Source organism: Salmo trutta, chromosome 8, assembly GCF_901001165.1.
Source record: "Salmo trutta chromosome 8, fSalTru1.1, whole genome shotgun sequence".
NCBI classification, from domain to species: domain Eukaryota; kingdom Metazoa; phylum Chordata; class Actinopteri; order Salmoniformes; family Salmonidae; genus Salmo; species Salmo trutta.
The window spans coordinates 9323813-9338747 of NC_042964.1; the positions used below are offsets into that span (position 1 = coordinate 9323813).

General features: G+C 41.5%; 2 protein-coding genes across 5 annotated transcripts in view; both read right to left on the bottom strand.

Moving 5' to 3' along the window:
* Positions 1 to 7006, bottom strand: part of LOC115198145 (metastasis-associated protein MTA2) — a 29832-nt gene extending 22826 nt beyond the window's left edge. For both annotated transcript variants that reach the window (XM_029759870.1, XM_029759869.1), the window contains exon 1: positions 6579 to 7006. In XM_029759870.1, the coding sequence (XP_029615730.1) occupies positions 6579 to 6606 (28 nt within the window). In that variant the 5' untranslated portion in view covers positions 6607 to 7006. The remainder of the gene's footprint in view (positions 1 to 6578) is intronic.
* A 517-nt stretch (positions 7007 to 7523) lies between these two features.
* LOC115198146 (echinoderm microtubule-associated protein-like 3) overlaps positions 7524 to 14935 on the bottom strand; it is a 41719-nt gene continuing 34307 nt past the window's right edge. For all 3 annotated transcript variants that reach the window (XM_029759872.1, XM_029759871.1, XM_029759873.1), the window contains 14 exons: positions 14455 to 14565; positions 14072 to 14167; positions 12989 to 13123; positions 12580 to 12718; positions 12203 to 12354; positions 11941 to 12066; positions 11440 to 11571; positions 11271 to 11338; positions 10036 to 10124; positions 9775 to 9872; positions 9537 to 9624; positions 9319 to 9417; positions 8826 to 8956; positions 7524 to 8723 (listed from right to left, as the gene is read on the bottom strand). In XM_029759872.1, coding sequence (XP_029615732.1) covers positions 8532 to 8723; positions 8826 to 8956; positions 9319 to 9417; positions 9537 to 9624; positions 9775 to 9872; positions 10036 to 10124; positions 11271 to 11338; positions 11440 to 11571; positions 11941 to 12066; positions 12203 to 12354; positions 12580 to 12718; positions 12989 to 13123; positions 14072 to 14167; positions 14455 to 14565 — 1656 coding nt within the window. In that variant the 3' untranslated portion in view covers positions 7524 to 8531. The remainder of the gene's footprint in view (positions 8724 to 8825; positions 8957 to 9318; positions 9418 to 9536; positions 9625 to 9774; positions 9873 to 10035; positions 10125 to 11270; positions 11339 to 11439; positions 11572 to 11940; positions 12067 to 12202; positions 12355 to 12579; positions 12719 to 12988; positions 13124 to 14071; positions 14168 to 14454; positions 14566 to 14935) is intronic.

Here is a 14935-nt window from a genome sequence, read left to right on the forward strand (position 1 = left end):
GTATCACCAATAGTTATTTGAAGAATAAAAATATATATTTGTGTGGGGACCTAACAGCTGACTGAAGACGGGACAGCCGGGCATTCGTGCAGTTGGCAATGACTGGTAAACTAACTCATGGGTACAGTCGCATGGTAAGACGTATTGTTAACTGATGTGACTCACGCAATGGAATGTATTTTTTATAATGTCAGTTGAGTTTAATCAACAAATCACAGCACATATTGATGGGTACACTTCCTGCTTTGAGCCTCTGGGTACACTCTCAATGGCCGCCAGTCCACACATTATGCCATCATTGACTGGAATAGGGAAGCCTGTTAATTAATTATCTTTCTATGGCAACAGATGCAGTCGGGAGAGAAGGTAAGGAGAAAATGCACGTTTTAAAATGATTAGTGATGCACCGATATGAAATTCTGGGCCGATACCGATATTTTCCTTGCCAAAAAAAACAACCTTATACCGATAACCGATATTTAACATTTTTGTGGCCTTAAGCATTCTGGTACAGTTAAATAGTTAACACACACACACACACACACACACACAGCAGTCTAAAGCACAGCATCTCAGTGCAAGAGGTGTCACTACAGTCCCTGGTTCGAATCCAGGGTGTGTCACATCCGGCCGTGATTGAGAGTCCGGGCCGTCACTGGAAATAAGAATGTGTTCTTAACCGACTTGCCTAGTTAAATAAAGGTGACACACACCACACTGACCAAAAAGTTATTTTGTTGGCATTTACGTATGTCCCCATTACCAGTAAAACATAATCAAAACCTATTTGTTTCACTTACTTGCTGTGCTGTTTCATTGTTCAGTCATTTCATTCTCAACCAGGATTTCTAAGGAACACCGTTTGGGTCTTTGCGGGTCAAAAAATAACACTATTTGACGTGCCAAACAAGCTTGTTGACCAATCAGGACCTGAATATAACTGCACATCAAATAATAATTGAACGCTTTGATACATTTTTTACGTAGTTATTACACAATCACTCGTACTTCATATGTCACAACGATTCATCGACACGTATGCTATGATGCTGGTAAAGTTGTCTCGCGCACCTACAGTTGCTGGTCATTAAAAAAAAGCAAGCTAGCTCATGGATGCAAACAATGTAGTTCTTCCCCAAAAACATAGCAAAACAACATAATCTGTTTCAGTAGCTATAGTTAGCTATACAGTTAGCTAGCTGTCATCTAAAATAAGAACTGTTTTAGAAATTAGGGTTATTTGATTAATGGTGGTCGGACCCATCTATGTGAAGCTTGCCACAATAAGGATTAGCCACAATGGCGGACTTTGGGTTAGCCTTCAAATTAAAAGTATGGCAGAATTCTACTATTTGTATTAATTTGCATCACTGTTAATGATATACTCTTATTTTGAAGGCAAACTGCAAATTCCACTATTGTGCCTAATTCTAATTGTGGCTAGCTTCACAACACAAAACCTGGTCCGGTCAAGCCTCATTAGCCAGATGAAGCTAGCTGGCTGCTTATAACGTTAGCTTTGGGCAACAGGGTTAAGTAGCTGGCTAACTATTTATTTTCATGAACTGAAGTTCAATTTTAATAGGCGAACAACAAGTGGCAACCTAGCTAATACTTACTCACAAGGATTCCTAAATCATTGCTAAGAATAATGAAAATGACTGTAGTTTTTACTGGTCATTGTTTTCAGGCTGGTTGTATTGGTGCTAACTAGGTACCAAGCTAAAGCTAGCTAGCCCAGAAGTTGCGGTCGAACAAATTATGCTTCATTACCAACGCGGTATTGTAAACACATCGTTTGTGGCCAGTGCGTGCTTGCTTGCTGACATTTTTCTACAGCTTTGACAGTACTACTGTATATTTTTTGAAACGCAAAGACCCAAACAGCGTTCCATAGTATGTATGTTGTTAAGGTAATAGTAGTGACGCTATTACTGTAAAAATAGCACACTTGGTAGTGTGTACCGGTGCTCGACCAGTTGGCGAAAGCCAACATCATCCACAACAGAGAACGGTTGATTGTCAAGGGCAATGAATTACATTATCTTGGCTTTAATGCATTTTGTCTTTGAGTTGCCTCGCTGAAATGTTGTTACTCTTTCAAATGGCTGCTTGACTTGTTGACTGCTCGAGCCACACAGCAGACATTGTGGGCTAGGTTAGGAATGCTGTGTTGCACGTGTAGCGCCAAATTTTATGTGGCGTCATTACGTCATGTACCTACGTTATATTAGGTATGTACGGTAGCTTTGACATCGGTTTTTAACATCGGCGTTAAACTAGACATCGGGCCGATACCAATGTTGGCATTTTTAACTAATATCGTCCGATTCTGATATGTTAACTGATATATCGTGCATCCCTAAAAATGATAGTCATTTTGTTGTTATTCAAACAGTTATGTGAACCACGGTCATTTGGCTGGCTGATTACCGCCATCCAAATTTCCATGACCGTCACATCCCTACTAGTGAGTCTATTGCTACATACAAAACATCTGTGGCAAGCACTGCCCCATTGATTCATTCCATGCGCTTCATATCACCAGGACCTGTAGCCAGCCTGTCGATAGGCTCCTCTGGCTATAAAACAGGGCATAGCCCTAGACCAAGCCATTCAATTCAGCTAATGGAGACAAGTAAAAGCTATTCATGAGAAGAGTGACGTGTGGTTTTCTGTGAGGTAAAGGACTGTTTTGAATACAGTAGTAGGCCTAAATCCACTAGACTATACTTTTTCAGATGAGGTGCAGATAAACATTTAAAACGATGACATGTGGGACCCTCGGGACTAACCGCCTCACTGAGCAAATTCAACAGGCCGCCCTCGTATCCCAATTAATCATTAAAGCTCAATTTCATTTCCACCCACATTTAATTTCCACACGCATAATGTCAAGAGTGACACGTCAGAAGTAAAAGCTTCACCACGGAGAAGCAACAACAGTTAGTAGCTGTGACAGCGTCCACTGTACTGTCACTACTGTTTGGGAAGATAACAGAACTCGCTTAACACAACACTTTGGTTTTACTTTGGAATTCACCATAAACAACAGGTTTTAGACACATACCAAACCAAGGCCCTTATTCAGAACTAGAGGTCAGCCGATTAATAGGAATGGCCGATTAATTGGGGCCGATTTCAAGTTTTCATAACAATCGGAAATCGGTATTTTTGGACGCCGATTTGGCCGATTTTTAAAAACATTTTTTTTTAGATCTTTATTTAACTAGGCAAGTCAGTTAAGAACACGTTCTTATTTTCAATGACGGCCAAGGAACGGTGGGTTAACTGCCTTGTTCAGGGGCAGAAGACAGATTTTTACCTTGTTAGCTCGGGGATTCAATCTTGTAATCTTACGGTTAACTAGTCCAATGCTCTAACCACCTGCTTTACATTGCACTCCACGAGGAGCCTGCCTGTTACGCGAATGCAGTAAGAAGCCAAGGTAAGTTGCTAGCTAGCATTAAACTTATCTTATAAAAAACAATCAATCATAATCACTAGTTAACTACACATGGTTGATGATATTACTAGTTTATCTAGCCTGTCCTGCGTTGCATATAATCGCTTAGGTACACGTTGCTCCAACAATAAACATCAATGCCTTTCTTAAAATCAATACACAAGTATATATTTTTTAAACCTGCATATTTAGTTAATATTGCCTGCTAACATGAATTTATTTTAACTAGGGAAAATGTGTCACTTCTCTTGCAAACAGAGTCAGGGTATATGCAGCAGTTTGGGCTGCCTGGCTCGTTGCGAACTAATTTGCCAGAATTTTACGTAATTATGGCATAACATTCATTGAAGGTTGTGCAATGTAACAGGAATATTTAGACTTAGGGATGCCACCCGTTAGATAAAATACAGAACGGTTCCGTATTTCACTGACAGGAAAAACGTTTTGTTTGAGATGATAGTTTCCGGATTCGACCATATTAATGACCTAAGGCTCATATTTCTGTGTGTTATTATAATTAAGTCTATGATTTGATAGAGCAGTCTGACTGAGCGATGGTAGGCAGCAGCAGGCTCCTAAGCGTTCATTCAACAGCACTTTTGTGCGTTAGCTTGCAGCCCTTCGCAATGCATTGCGCTGTTTATGACTTCAAGCCTGTCAACTCCCAAGATTATGCTGGTGTAACCGATGTGAAATAACTAGCTAGTTAGCCGGGTGCGCGCTAATAGCGTTTCAAACGTCACTCGCTCTGAGACTTGGAGTAGTTGTTCCCCTTGCTCTGCATGGGTAACTCTGCTTCGAGGGTGGCTGTTGTCGATGTGTTCCTGGTTCGAGCCCAGGTAGGAGCAAGGAGAGGGACGGAAGCTATACTGTTACACTGGCAATACTAAAGTGCCTATAAGAACATCCAATAGTCAAAGGTATATGAAATACAAATCGTATAGAGAGAAATAGTCCTATAATTCGTATAATAACTACAACCTAAAACTTCTTACCTAGGAATATTGAAGACTCATGTTAAAAGTAACCACCAGCTTTCATATGTTCCCATGTTCTGAGCAAGGAACTTAAACATTAGCTTTTTTACATGGCACATACTGCACTTTTACTTTCTTCTCCAATACTTCGTTTTGCATTATTTAAACCAAATTGAACATGTTTCATTATTTATTTGAGGCTAAATTGATTTTATTGATGTATTATATTAAGTTAAAATAAGTGTTCATTCAGTATTGTTGTAATTGTCATTATTACCAATAAATAAATAAAATAAATAATAATCGATTAATCGGTATCGGCGTTGAAAAATAATCGGTCGACCTCTATTCAGAACACATCTCTAAGTAGGAGTGCTGTCTTAGGATCAATTTAGCCTGAATAAGATGAAATGGACAGGGGGAGATCTGATCCTAGATCAGCACTCCTACTAAGACGCTGGCCCAGAGCTGCCCAAATGGGTAGACATTCTGCTAGGGACTGGTCTTTGTGATCACCTTGACTGGAGCAAGAAAATTGCCATGAACATCACAACATCAGACTTAATGGTTGACTCTTGTTCGAGCTCTCAGGGAAGATTCCCTCCAGTAGGTCGACGGTGCATGGGTGCATAAGTATTTTGTCGCGCTCTGAGGTAGTGTTGTTAAGTTACTGATGTGGGGGACTATAAACAGGCAGGCATTATCAACAGACAGGTTGGAAGACACTACCATCTGCAGAGCAGTGCCATCTCAGGCACAGTCAAGGCCAAGATAACTGAGGTGAGGGGGTTTAAAAGGTTGAAATACCATACTGTAATTGCCATGTTCGTAGAGACTAAATAAATGCATAATGCTGCAACCAAAACAATGCCTTGCTGTCATGTGGCTTTCAGACAGTCAGGGGTTAAATCCGTCTATACTGTTGCCTGTAAAATAAGGCATTCATTATCATAATTCACGTACTGCAACACGTTATCTACTAGTAGTAATCATATCAATGATGTTTGGCCCAATGCTTTCTGTGGGGCTATTTTGCACAGGAGCTTGATTACATTGTATTATGTACAGAAACAAGGTAGCATCTCCTCTGACACTGCACCGTTTAATCACCGTGACCTAAAAACAGACGCTCTTGTGGGACCTTATACAACGATAAAATAGCAAGAATGTATCAGTGTGTATCATTATGGCTATATATTTCACTGGTTCAGTCAGTGGCTGTGCATCCACCAAAACACGGACTCAAGCCAAGACATTAAGAACAACAACGTCGCACCAAGTCAAGAACACTGATGTTGATAATCGTTCCCACCACCAATAATATAATCTCATAAAATTGCAATGTTGATGGTAAAATAAAGCTGTCGACCCTGTGGGTTGAAGAGAAATCCAGACGGTTTAGCTATGGCCAGCTTGAGACCTAGCTAACACACGTTTACCGGCGTTTAACATACAGACGTGAGTATTGTTAGCTTGCTAAATGCACCATATTGTAACCTATGTAAACAATGTAGCTAAATGGTAACGAGTATAAATTGCGGAACAGATTGAATTTTGGGATTATTTTCTGAACAATACAGCTGCTTCCCATTTAGCTATAATCAATTGTCGTACTATGATTGGTAGCATACGCTAACTACCTACAGAGCCAACAAGCTAACTTGCTAGCTAGCTGTAAGTTAACGTTACGTTAGCGATTTAGCCAAACCAAGTGACAGATGGTATCTAACGCTTGCAGTCTAGTATGCTAACGTTACCTGGCTAAATAAAACAAACACGTTTGAGTAACTTTATCATACTCAAGTTAACTTATTGGTTTCAACTAACGTTAAATGGCTAGTTATATAAACTTAACTATACTAGCTAACGTTACACTGCAAGTTGATTAAAGTCTTACAGCCAACTAAATCAAGCTACGTAAGCTAAACTAGTTCACGCTACCAATAGCCAAGGAACGCGTTCTAATTTGACATGTCCTGCTAACAAGTTAGCTAGGTAGCGTTAGCCTGTTAGTTAGCCAGCCTTCGCGGAAATAACTATCACTCGCTAGCTAGCAAATGCAAATCAGCTAGCTAACTACCCTAGCATAGCTAGCTAACAATCACGCTGAGAGGTCTAAAAAAAAAAAGACTTACCTCCCACTCGGTACATGTTGGCCGCCATTCTCTCGTTACCCCCAACAAACACTATCCGAGGGATTCCCCTCTTCCGTAATTTTTTTTTCGATCTGGGGCTATTTTATCCCTGTATTGTAAACCTCCCCTGCCTCGAAACAAAGCCGGGACCCGGCACAGTAGCCAAGCTCTGGCTGGTAAAAGTTTAAAGTTTCCGTTAATGTTTCGGGGTTCCAAAATGCGTCTTTGTTTCAGTCCGATAACCACCTCCCTCTTCCTCACTCACGCATTCACACTTGCAGGCATGCATACACAGCCCTTGATAGCTAGCCTGTCGCTTATTCCACTCTTCCTCCCATCCTCCGTTCCCAGCTTCATCCTCCTCTTCTTCACCTCTGCTCAGTTCACACACACACACACACACACACACACACACACACCCCTCCCGTTCGAAAACGTAATCTTCGGAAAATAACGTCGTTTAGAATCGGAAAACTCCGGCAACAGACACAATTCATAACAACAATTGCTCCAACTATCACCATTAAACACTAAGAAGCACTGATTACGTTTTTAATAAAAGAGCAAAAATGTAACCAACATTATTGTTTATCACCCAATAGCTATAACTAAAGTAATACTGAAGACAGATCATCTGGTTGACATGTTGGGCATTGAGTATGCAGATGAACACATTGACAAGACACGTATACAGCCTTCCACCACTTCCAGAGGCTAGACTCAGATATAGTTAGTTCTTGGTACAGTAGTTGTAGCAGAATGACAACTCAACTTTGTCCTTATTTGAACAACACTGCCCTCTAGCGAGCATTTCGATAGCATACCGTTTTTAGAACTTACAGTACAACAACCAGTGGTGTAAAAATCATTTCAGTTCAAGTACAACCCACTGGAAGTACTTGGATACTTTTAGAAAGAGAGATGGTATGAATTCATAAGCAATAGTTTTTTTTGTAATTGTTTATTGATAGAAATATCTACAGACATAGGAAACGATGACACATTCAAAAGTACTTTTAAATATACACAGAAGATATCAAATCCAAAAGTGAAGTGTACTACAATAAGGTAAACATTTCTGATTTTGTCTAATACAGGAGATATTGCAGTTGGAACTAATGAGTAAATGCACTTGAAAGCTTGTCACCGTCTAGCAAAATGCAAAAGTTTGAAGCACAAAAACAGGTCAATATTCCTAGAGATTGCAATAGAGCAAAATGTGTATATTACTTTTCTGACAAGACGATAACCATAAAACACCACTATGGTACGCTTGTATGGTAAACAAACATGTAAACAAAATGGGATATTTTGGAATGTTCTCAACAATTCATCCCTTGGTCGTCAGTTGATGATGGCAGTCAAACAGGCAGTTGATTCGAAAGCTTGACCTTTTTCAAATGTCAGACTAGGAATTTCACTTAATTTGAGAAGTAGATTGTGCCCAGATGTACTAACGTTTCCATTTCATCATGTGGGGCCAATATCTGTAAAAACCAAACTTCATCATGTTTGAAAAGAGAATCCTATGGAATCCAAAGCCTCCTTGGCTGACCTTATACCTTTTGTACTGATATACAAGGGCCAGCCAGTTCCCTCTCTATCTACATAACTCCCCACTCTGTAAAAATGTCTCTCCCTTCTGCCTCTCTATCTTTACCCCTGCCTACCTGTGCAAATTACTTTTACTAAGCTGTACCCCCGCACATTGACTTGGTACCATGTATATGGCCTCGTTATTGTTATTTTATTGTGTTGCTTTTAATTTTTTTTAGTTTATTTAGTAAATATTTTCTTAACTCTATTTTGTTAGAACTGCCTTGTTGGTTAAGGCCTTGTTGGTTAAGGACTTGTATGCAAGCATTTTATGGTAAGGTCTTCACCTGTTGTATTTGGCACATGTGACCAATAAAATGTGATTTGATTTTCTCTCTTAATGTCTCTTTCCCTCCTTTAAGGTTCTGGGGAACTGGTGAAGGATGCAGAGTGTAGGCGGTCTCCACCATCCCCTGTTCCTGCTCTCTTGACCTCCCACTGGAGGATACAGGTGTCCTTGCCACCCATAGAGAGCAAGTGACTGTCACAGTGGGTGAAGCGCACATTGGTCACGTGGCTGCCGTGGCCCTCATAACTGTGGTTTGGGGCCTGATGGGTAAAAGAAGACAGTTGATATGCGGTGAACGTTGTGGTGCAAGGAGTAAAAATAAGGGAAATCAATTGTAAATGTGGAGCTGTGTTATCCCTGACCTTGGGTTTTGGGCAGGGATACTGGAAGAGATGGACTTTACAGAAGTCGTCAGCCACCGCTACCAACCTCTCACTGTGGGAGCGACAGAGGGCGTTGATGTCTGTACCGTCTGAACCTTCCAACCACACACCTATGGGACGGACCGAAAAAAAACACACAATACAGGTCGAATACTCAATCACTGCTAAGGGGTTGTGTGATACTGAGCGCTTTGAAATACAGATGTAGGATCTTAATTTGAGCCAGTTTGCTACAGCGGGAAAATAATCCTGCAGCAACAAGAAATATTAATTATTATGTGGATTATAATTAATGGACATTTTTCTAGGTGTTGATACATTTTTCGTAAGGAAAAATAAAGTCTGACATGTCTAAGCGTAAATTATAAACTTCAGAAGCCTTTTTAAACCTCAAATACACTACAAGTTTTAAAAATGTCCTGCATTGCAGGAAAGTTGTCCTGCAACAGGGTGATTACTTTGTCACTCTCACCCATGACGTGGAAGCCCAGGACGCAGGTGTAGGACGCCCATTCTCGGTCTTTGCTCTCATAACGGTTCCTCAACAGCTTGCAACCTCCGGCAACGTCCCCTGTTTGAGAAGACCAATAGTCATTAGGATAACTTAGGAAAATAAGACATATTATACTATACAAATATACACATGTTCAAATGAGACATGGAAATGTAGACATTTTCACAGTCACTCACAGTAAAGAATTTCGTAGTCGCCCGAATTGGACATAATGTACTTCCCATCTTTGGACCAATCAAGGTGAGTGATGAAGCTGGAGTGACCCTAAAAATGACAGACATAAAACATTTACACGACACCTAAACACCATGACAAATGTGTCCTGAGCCCTACTGTACCCCACAATGAACCACTCATTCATTACATAAATAATCCACAACCATGCCCAACACCCCAGAATGTACTGCAACTTACATTGCACTTTCCGTAGCGGGAGTAGCGCCGTCCACTCTCGGTGACGTTGTAGACGTAGATGAAGTTGTCATGGGAACCCACGGCCAAAAAGCTACCGTCTGAAAGGGGAAATGAAAACAAAGGCATGTTCCAAATAAAGGCAATATTTTTTTTCAATAAATAATAGAGATCCATCATAGTGCCAAGTGAGTACATATTACTGAATCATGGTTGAAATTCGATCCATTCTGAGACACTGAGGAAAGGAGCTTAACCTCTGACCTGGTGAATATCTCATGACGGACAGCTGTTCATTCCCATCGGTGTAGTCTGAGATCACCTCTTTGGTCTGCAGGTCAAGGACCAGCCATCTGTTACAGGGGTATTTGGAGGTTGGGGGGGGTGGTAGGTTTGGGCAGAGAGGCAGACAACCAGTGTGAAGGTTTGAACCACCAAACAATTATTTATTTTTTATCATCTTGGGGTTGTGTATCATTTGTATGGTTTCATGTCACAAAGGCATGGTAATTAACATGCAAGTATTTATATTGATTGACCCTTTATATGAGTTGATAATGCTTGGTATGAGATAGACCGTCGCGACCCTGCCCACCCGTGGGGAAAACGTTTGGTTACCTAGGTTACCCCATTGGCTCACAGCAAAACTTTTTCAAAATACATTTTCTTGTTTTTTTTTATTTAAACTTGGCAAGTCAGTTAAGAACAAATTCTTATTTACAGTCACGGCCTAGGAACTGCCTTGTTTAGGGGCAGAACGACAGATTGTTACCTTGTCAGCTCGGGGATTCGATCTTGTTTGTTTTAGTCAATTACAAAACTACATTTAAGATAAAATACAACATGTTTAAAGATTACTTTTCAACATTGCTTGCTCCACAATGTTCTCACTACTTTATATTATAGGGCTCGGCTCCCCTCATGCCCCTTTTCATAACAATGCTGGCAGCCACTTGACTGAGTGAGTGCTAGCTACCGACCGGGACATTAAGCTAGCCAAGACCAACAAAACAAAAACAAGTAGGCTGTGGAGTTACAAATGGACTGTACTAAACCAGTTCATTGTCTTACCTGTTAAATGTTTTCCACACGCATAGCTACTCGTAACCTACTTGGACACCGCGTACCCACATTTCCCACATTGAATAGCATAAAACCACAGGGCTCTTTTCGCTGCCTCTATTTCTCTATGGGAGCATTGCGAAACGTAAATTGGGATTTTTGACGTGGACACATGTAGATTGAACAACACAGCAGCTTTTCGGTATGTTTTGTTATTTCTGTATATATATAAAAAAATGATGACGAAGTTGCCTCTTTTAAAATGGGGGTCAATAGGAAACAATGTCCGTTCTCCCCAATTTGTGGGCGTAGTCGAGGCGAATTCTTTATTATTACTTGAATACCAACTGGGACCATTTCCTGCTCTACTCTCTGGCCAGAGAGAAGTGTCTCCTGAAAGGTGTTTGATGCTGTGGTATTTCAGAGGAGCGTCTCACCTGCCTGTGCTGAGCCCAACAGACACCACAGCCCCATTAGGACAGAAGTCTGCACACAGCCCATACTCCTGAAAAATACAGTATGAATATCAGTATTTGTTTACATGTGTAGGGGCATGCATGTGTTCATATGTGTATGCATGTTTGTGTATTGTCCACTCCCGCCCACCTCCAGCGTGGTGCACCAGTCCAGTTTGTGCTCCTCTGTGTTCCACACGCACACCTGTCTGTCATGTCCACAGGTGAGGAAGACATCCTGAGAGGGGTGAGTAGCCAAACCCCACATCTCATCCACATGACCCTGCACGGGGGAGAGCAACACACACACACACACACACACACACACACACACACACACACACACACACTGGCTTTAGGTTTCTATTCTCTATGCTTCTCCCTGTAGTGTGCACTTGTTCACTGCCATTGTGGATTTAAAAGGAATGGATATGGTGTAAGACACGGGTTAGAGGGAGTTTCCCTCCATGTGTCATGACACATGCAAACAACAATATAATACTTAGAAATCCACGAGGGGGAGTGAGAAAGTGCGCACTTTGGGAAGAACGGAGAAGTGTAGGAGATCAGAACACAAAACACGTGCAGACCAGGTGTTTAACCACTTCACATACCACCCAGTACATACTCCATCATGCCAATGCTAACATACCTGCACTATGGCCACGAAGCCATCAGAGAAAGTGCCCCTCAGGATGGCATTTCGGGTGGTACCAACCAACACCTCTTCCCCGTTTACATCTGTGATGCAACGGACCGCACCAAACTTTTCTGGAATCTATAATAAATTCATATGCTTTATTCTGAAATTACACACAAATACATACAAAATGGTCTTAAAATGTTTTAACATGCTTGGTTTTGTTATTAAGAGTGACAATGCAAACACACGCACGCACACACACGTCTTTCACCTCACACTCTCTCTCGGGCGCCAGGTCTGCGCTCCAGCGGATGATCTTGCGGTCTTTGCCCCCGCCGCTGAGTAGAGCGCCTCCCTGCAGCATACACAGCGTAAACACACTGCCGTCATGGGCCCGTGTCTGACGCATGATCTGGAACGTCTCTTCAACAGAAGGGAGAGAGAGAGAGGAGGTGAACAAGATTACTTTGTTGTCTTTTGTCACAGGTCTCTCACATTCGGAGAGCAAGCGGAAAAGATAGCCACACATGTCTGGTACATTATTGGCTAAGGAGGTACTAAATCAGATGATATTGTATTATTAGTTTGTATTTCACATGGAGAGCCTAGTCCATATTTGGAGCCCGTTTGGAACAGACCGTTCGTTACCTTTGGCTCCTTTCCCCAGTGTCTTGACGTCGCCGGGTGATTTGCCCCATGTCAGGATGTTCCCCTCCGAGTCCCCGGTCAGCACGTCTCCCGTCAGGCTGAACACAAAGCACTGGATGAACTTGGGCTTCTTGTATTTCTGACAGAGGAAAGAAGAGAAACATTACAAACCGATAATACGTTTGAATGACGATATGTAGCGGAGGCGGTTTAGTGAGAAGTAGCCTTGCGTGAGACCTGCAGACTCGTTTTCGCCTCCAGAGTTGGTCTAGGCTTTAGCTCAATGGGCTAGAATAGTCTTTCTTGAGTCATACAGATAAGCCGGGTTTGATATACCCATTGGTCACGTAACTTTTGTCTATGAGAAAAATACTTTTCAGATGAAGAGTAGTTAAAGGACTTCCCTTACCCCGAAGATGCCCTGTTTCTTGGTGAGTGAGCCTGCACTCAGGGTCCAGAAATAGATGTGAGACTTTCCACAAGTGATGATGTTGGTGCTGTCGCTGGGGTTGAACTCCACTGCAAACACTGCCTCGTTGGTGCTCTGGATTAAACACACACAAGGAGAACATTTAATAATCAAATCATTCACTCAAATGCAAAATCACTGAACTCCAATGTGCATTTCTACAAATTCACTTCAGACAGTTCAGATTGTATGATAGGGCATAACACTTCTGCAACTTAGTTTCAATTTGCAGATGCATTACAGTCCAGCGGGATGTGGGCATATGTTACATACGTTGAACCATCTCATATATTTATGTGGGCTGAACCTTTTCCCTTGCCACTCCTTGTGACCACTCCCAAATTTCACTGGAGATTCAAAAATGGGCTCTGGAATCTAGGGCACTCATGACAAATGATGCTTATGCTAAATCAATTTGACGAAAATACGAGAAGTTCTGCATGTGTGCTACAAGAAACTCGAGACCAAGAGAGAAAATTATGTCATATAAACACCCACCTAATATCCAAACCCCCATAACACACACACACACACACACACACACGCGCACACACATATGCATATAGAGCACACACCGCCGGACAAATTCCCAGTCTAAAATATTTACACAGTTGCCATGGCAACACCGCTGAAATGACTCTCAGGGAAGTAGAAACATTTGGGACAAAAGCCTGTGACAGAACTAGGTGATGTGGAAGAATTTATTTTTGCTTAATCTATGCAAATAGGCCTCCTTTTCAGGGATCTGAAGATTCTCACTAAATGTAATGCCGTCTTTAACAGCCTACGCATGCAAATTACAGGCTTGGTTACCTGCAAAGATACTGCTAGATTTTTGTTGTTATAACACAAGGAAGCCGTATCAAGATGTATACTGTAAATGGTATTGATTAACTGCATTTTATTGCATTAAACCTACAGTGCAATATGAATAGGAATCTGTGCGTGTGTGTGTGTCTTTGTACATGCCTGAAAGAAAATGTGAATGTGTGCACATGTGCGTGTCTTGGTGCATTGCTTTACCTTAACCTCTGTGTGCTTGGTTCCTTTGGCACAGTCCCACACAGACAGCATGTGTTCATTGGAGTCATCAATCACACAGAGGAAGGCTCCAGCATCCTGCAAGCAGAGGAGAAGTAAGAAGGAGAGAGGGGGAAAGGAGAGAAAGAACCACTGAGAGGACATATGACAGATGGAGAGATGATGCAGCCCAGTCACAAATCAGGACTAATGTATTAAAGCCTGTATTGGTTTTGTTTGGGAGTCCTGTATGGAGAGTTGGTGTCAGGGGTTCTTCAATAGCCTTAGTGAGATGAGAAATACTGTACTAAATATAGGCCATAAACTCAGTAACATCTAGTGTGTGCGTGTGGGAGGGTTGTTTTGTAGTGGGAATAAACACTTACTGCAAAGGAGAAAGCCACAGACCCTACACCTCTCTCAAAGGTGCCCAGTCCTATCTGTTGTAGGGTGATCAGTGTGGAGGAATCCCAGATATGGACATAAGGCTGCAGGGGCTAAGACATAAATTAGACAAGGATTGATAATAAGTATCATGCGTGTTATTATATGTATACAATACTTTTTTCTGTGGATTTGATAGTATGACCATTTATTAAAGTCTTAAAGGGACACTCCAGCAAGAATGGAAACATTTTAGTTTTAAATAGTGACAGATGATGTTCCTTAAAAAAGGTCCAATAGAGCCATTTCGGGTTAACATTTAAGTACCTTACAGTGATTGTTTTCAATTAAAATGGTCAAAAAGAAACAAAAATTGCTAGGACTGTCTGGGAGTGGTCTGAGTGGGGAGGGGAAAACTGAAAACTAGCTGTTATTGGCAGAGAGGTTTGGCACTCTTTCTTATAGGTCTAACTCATTCACCGC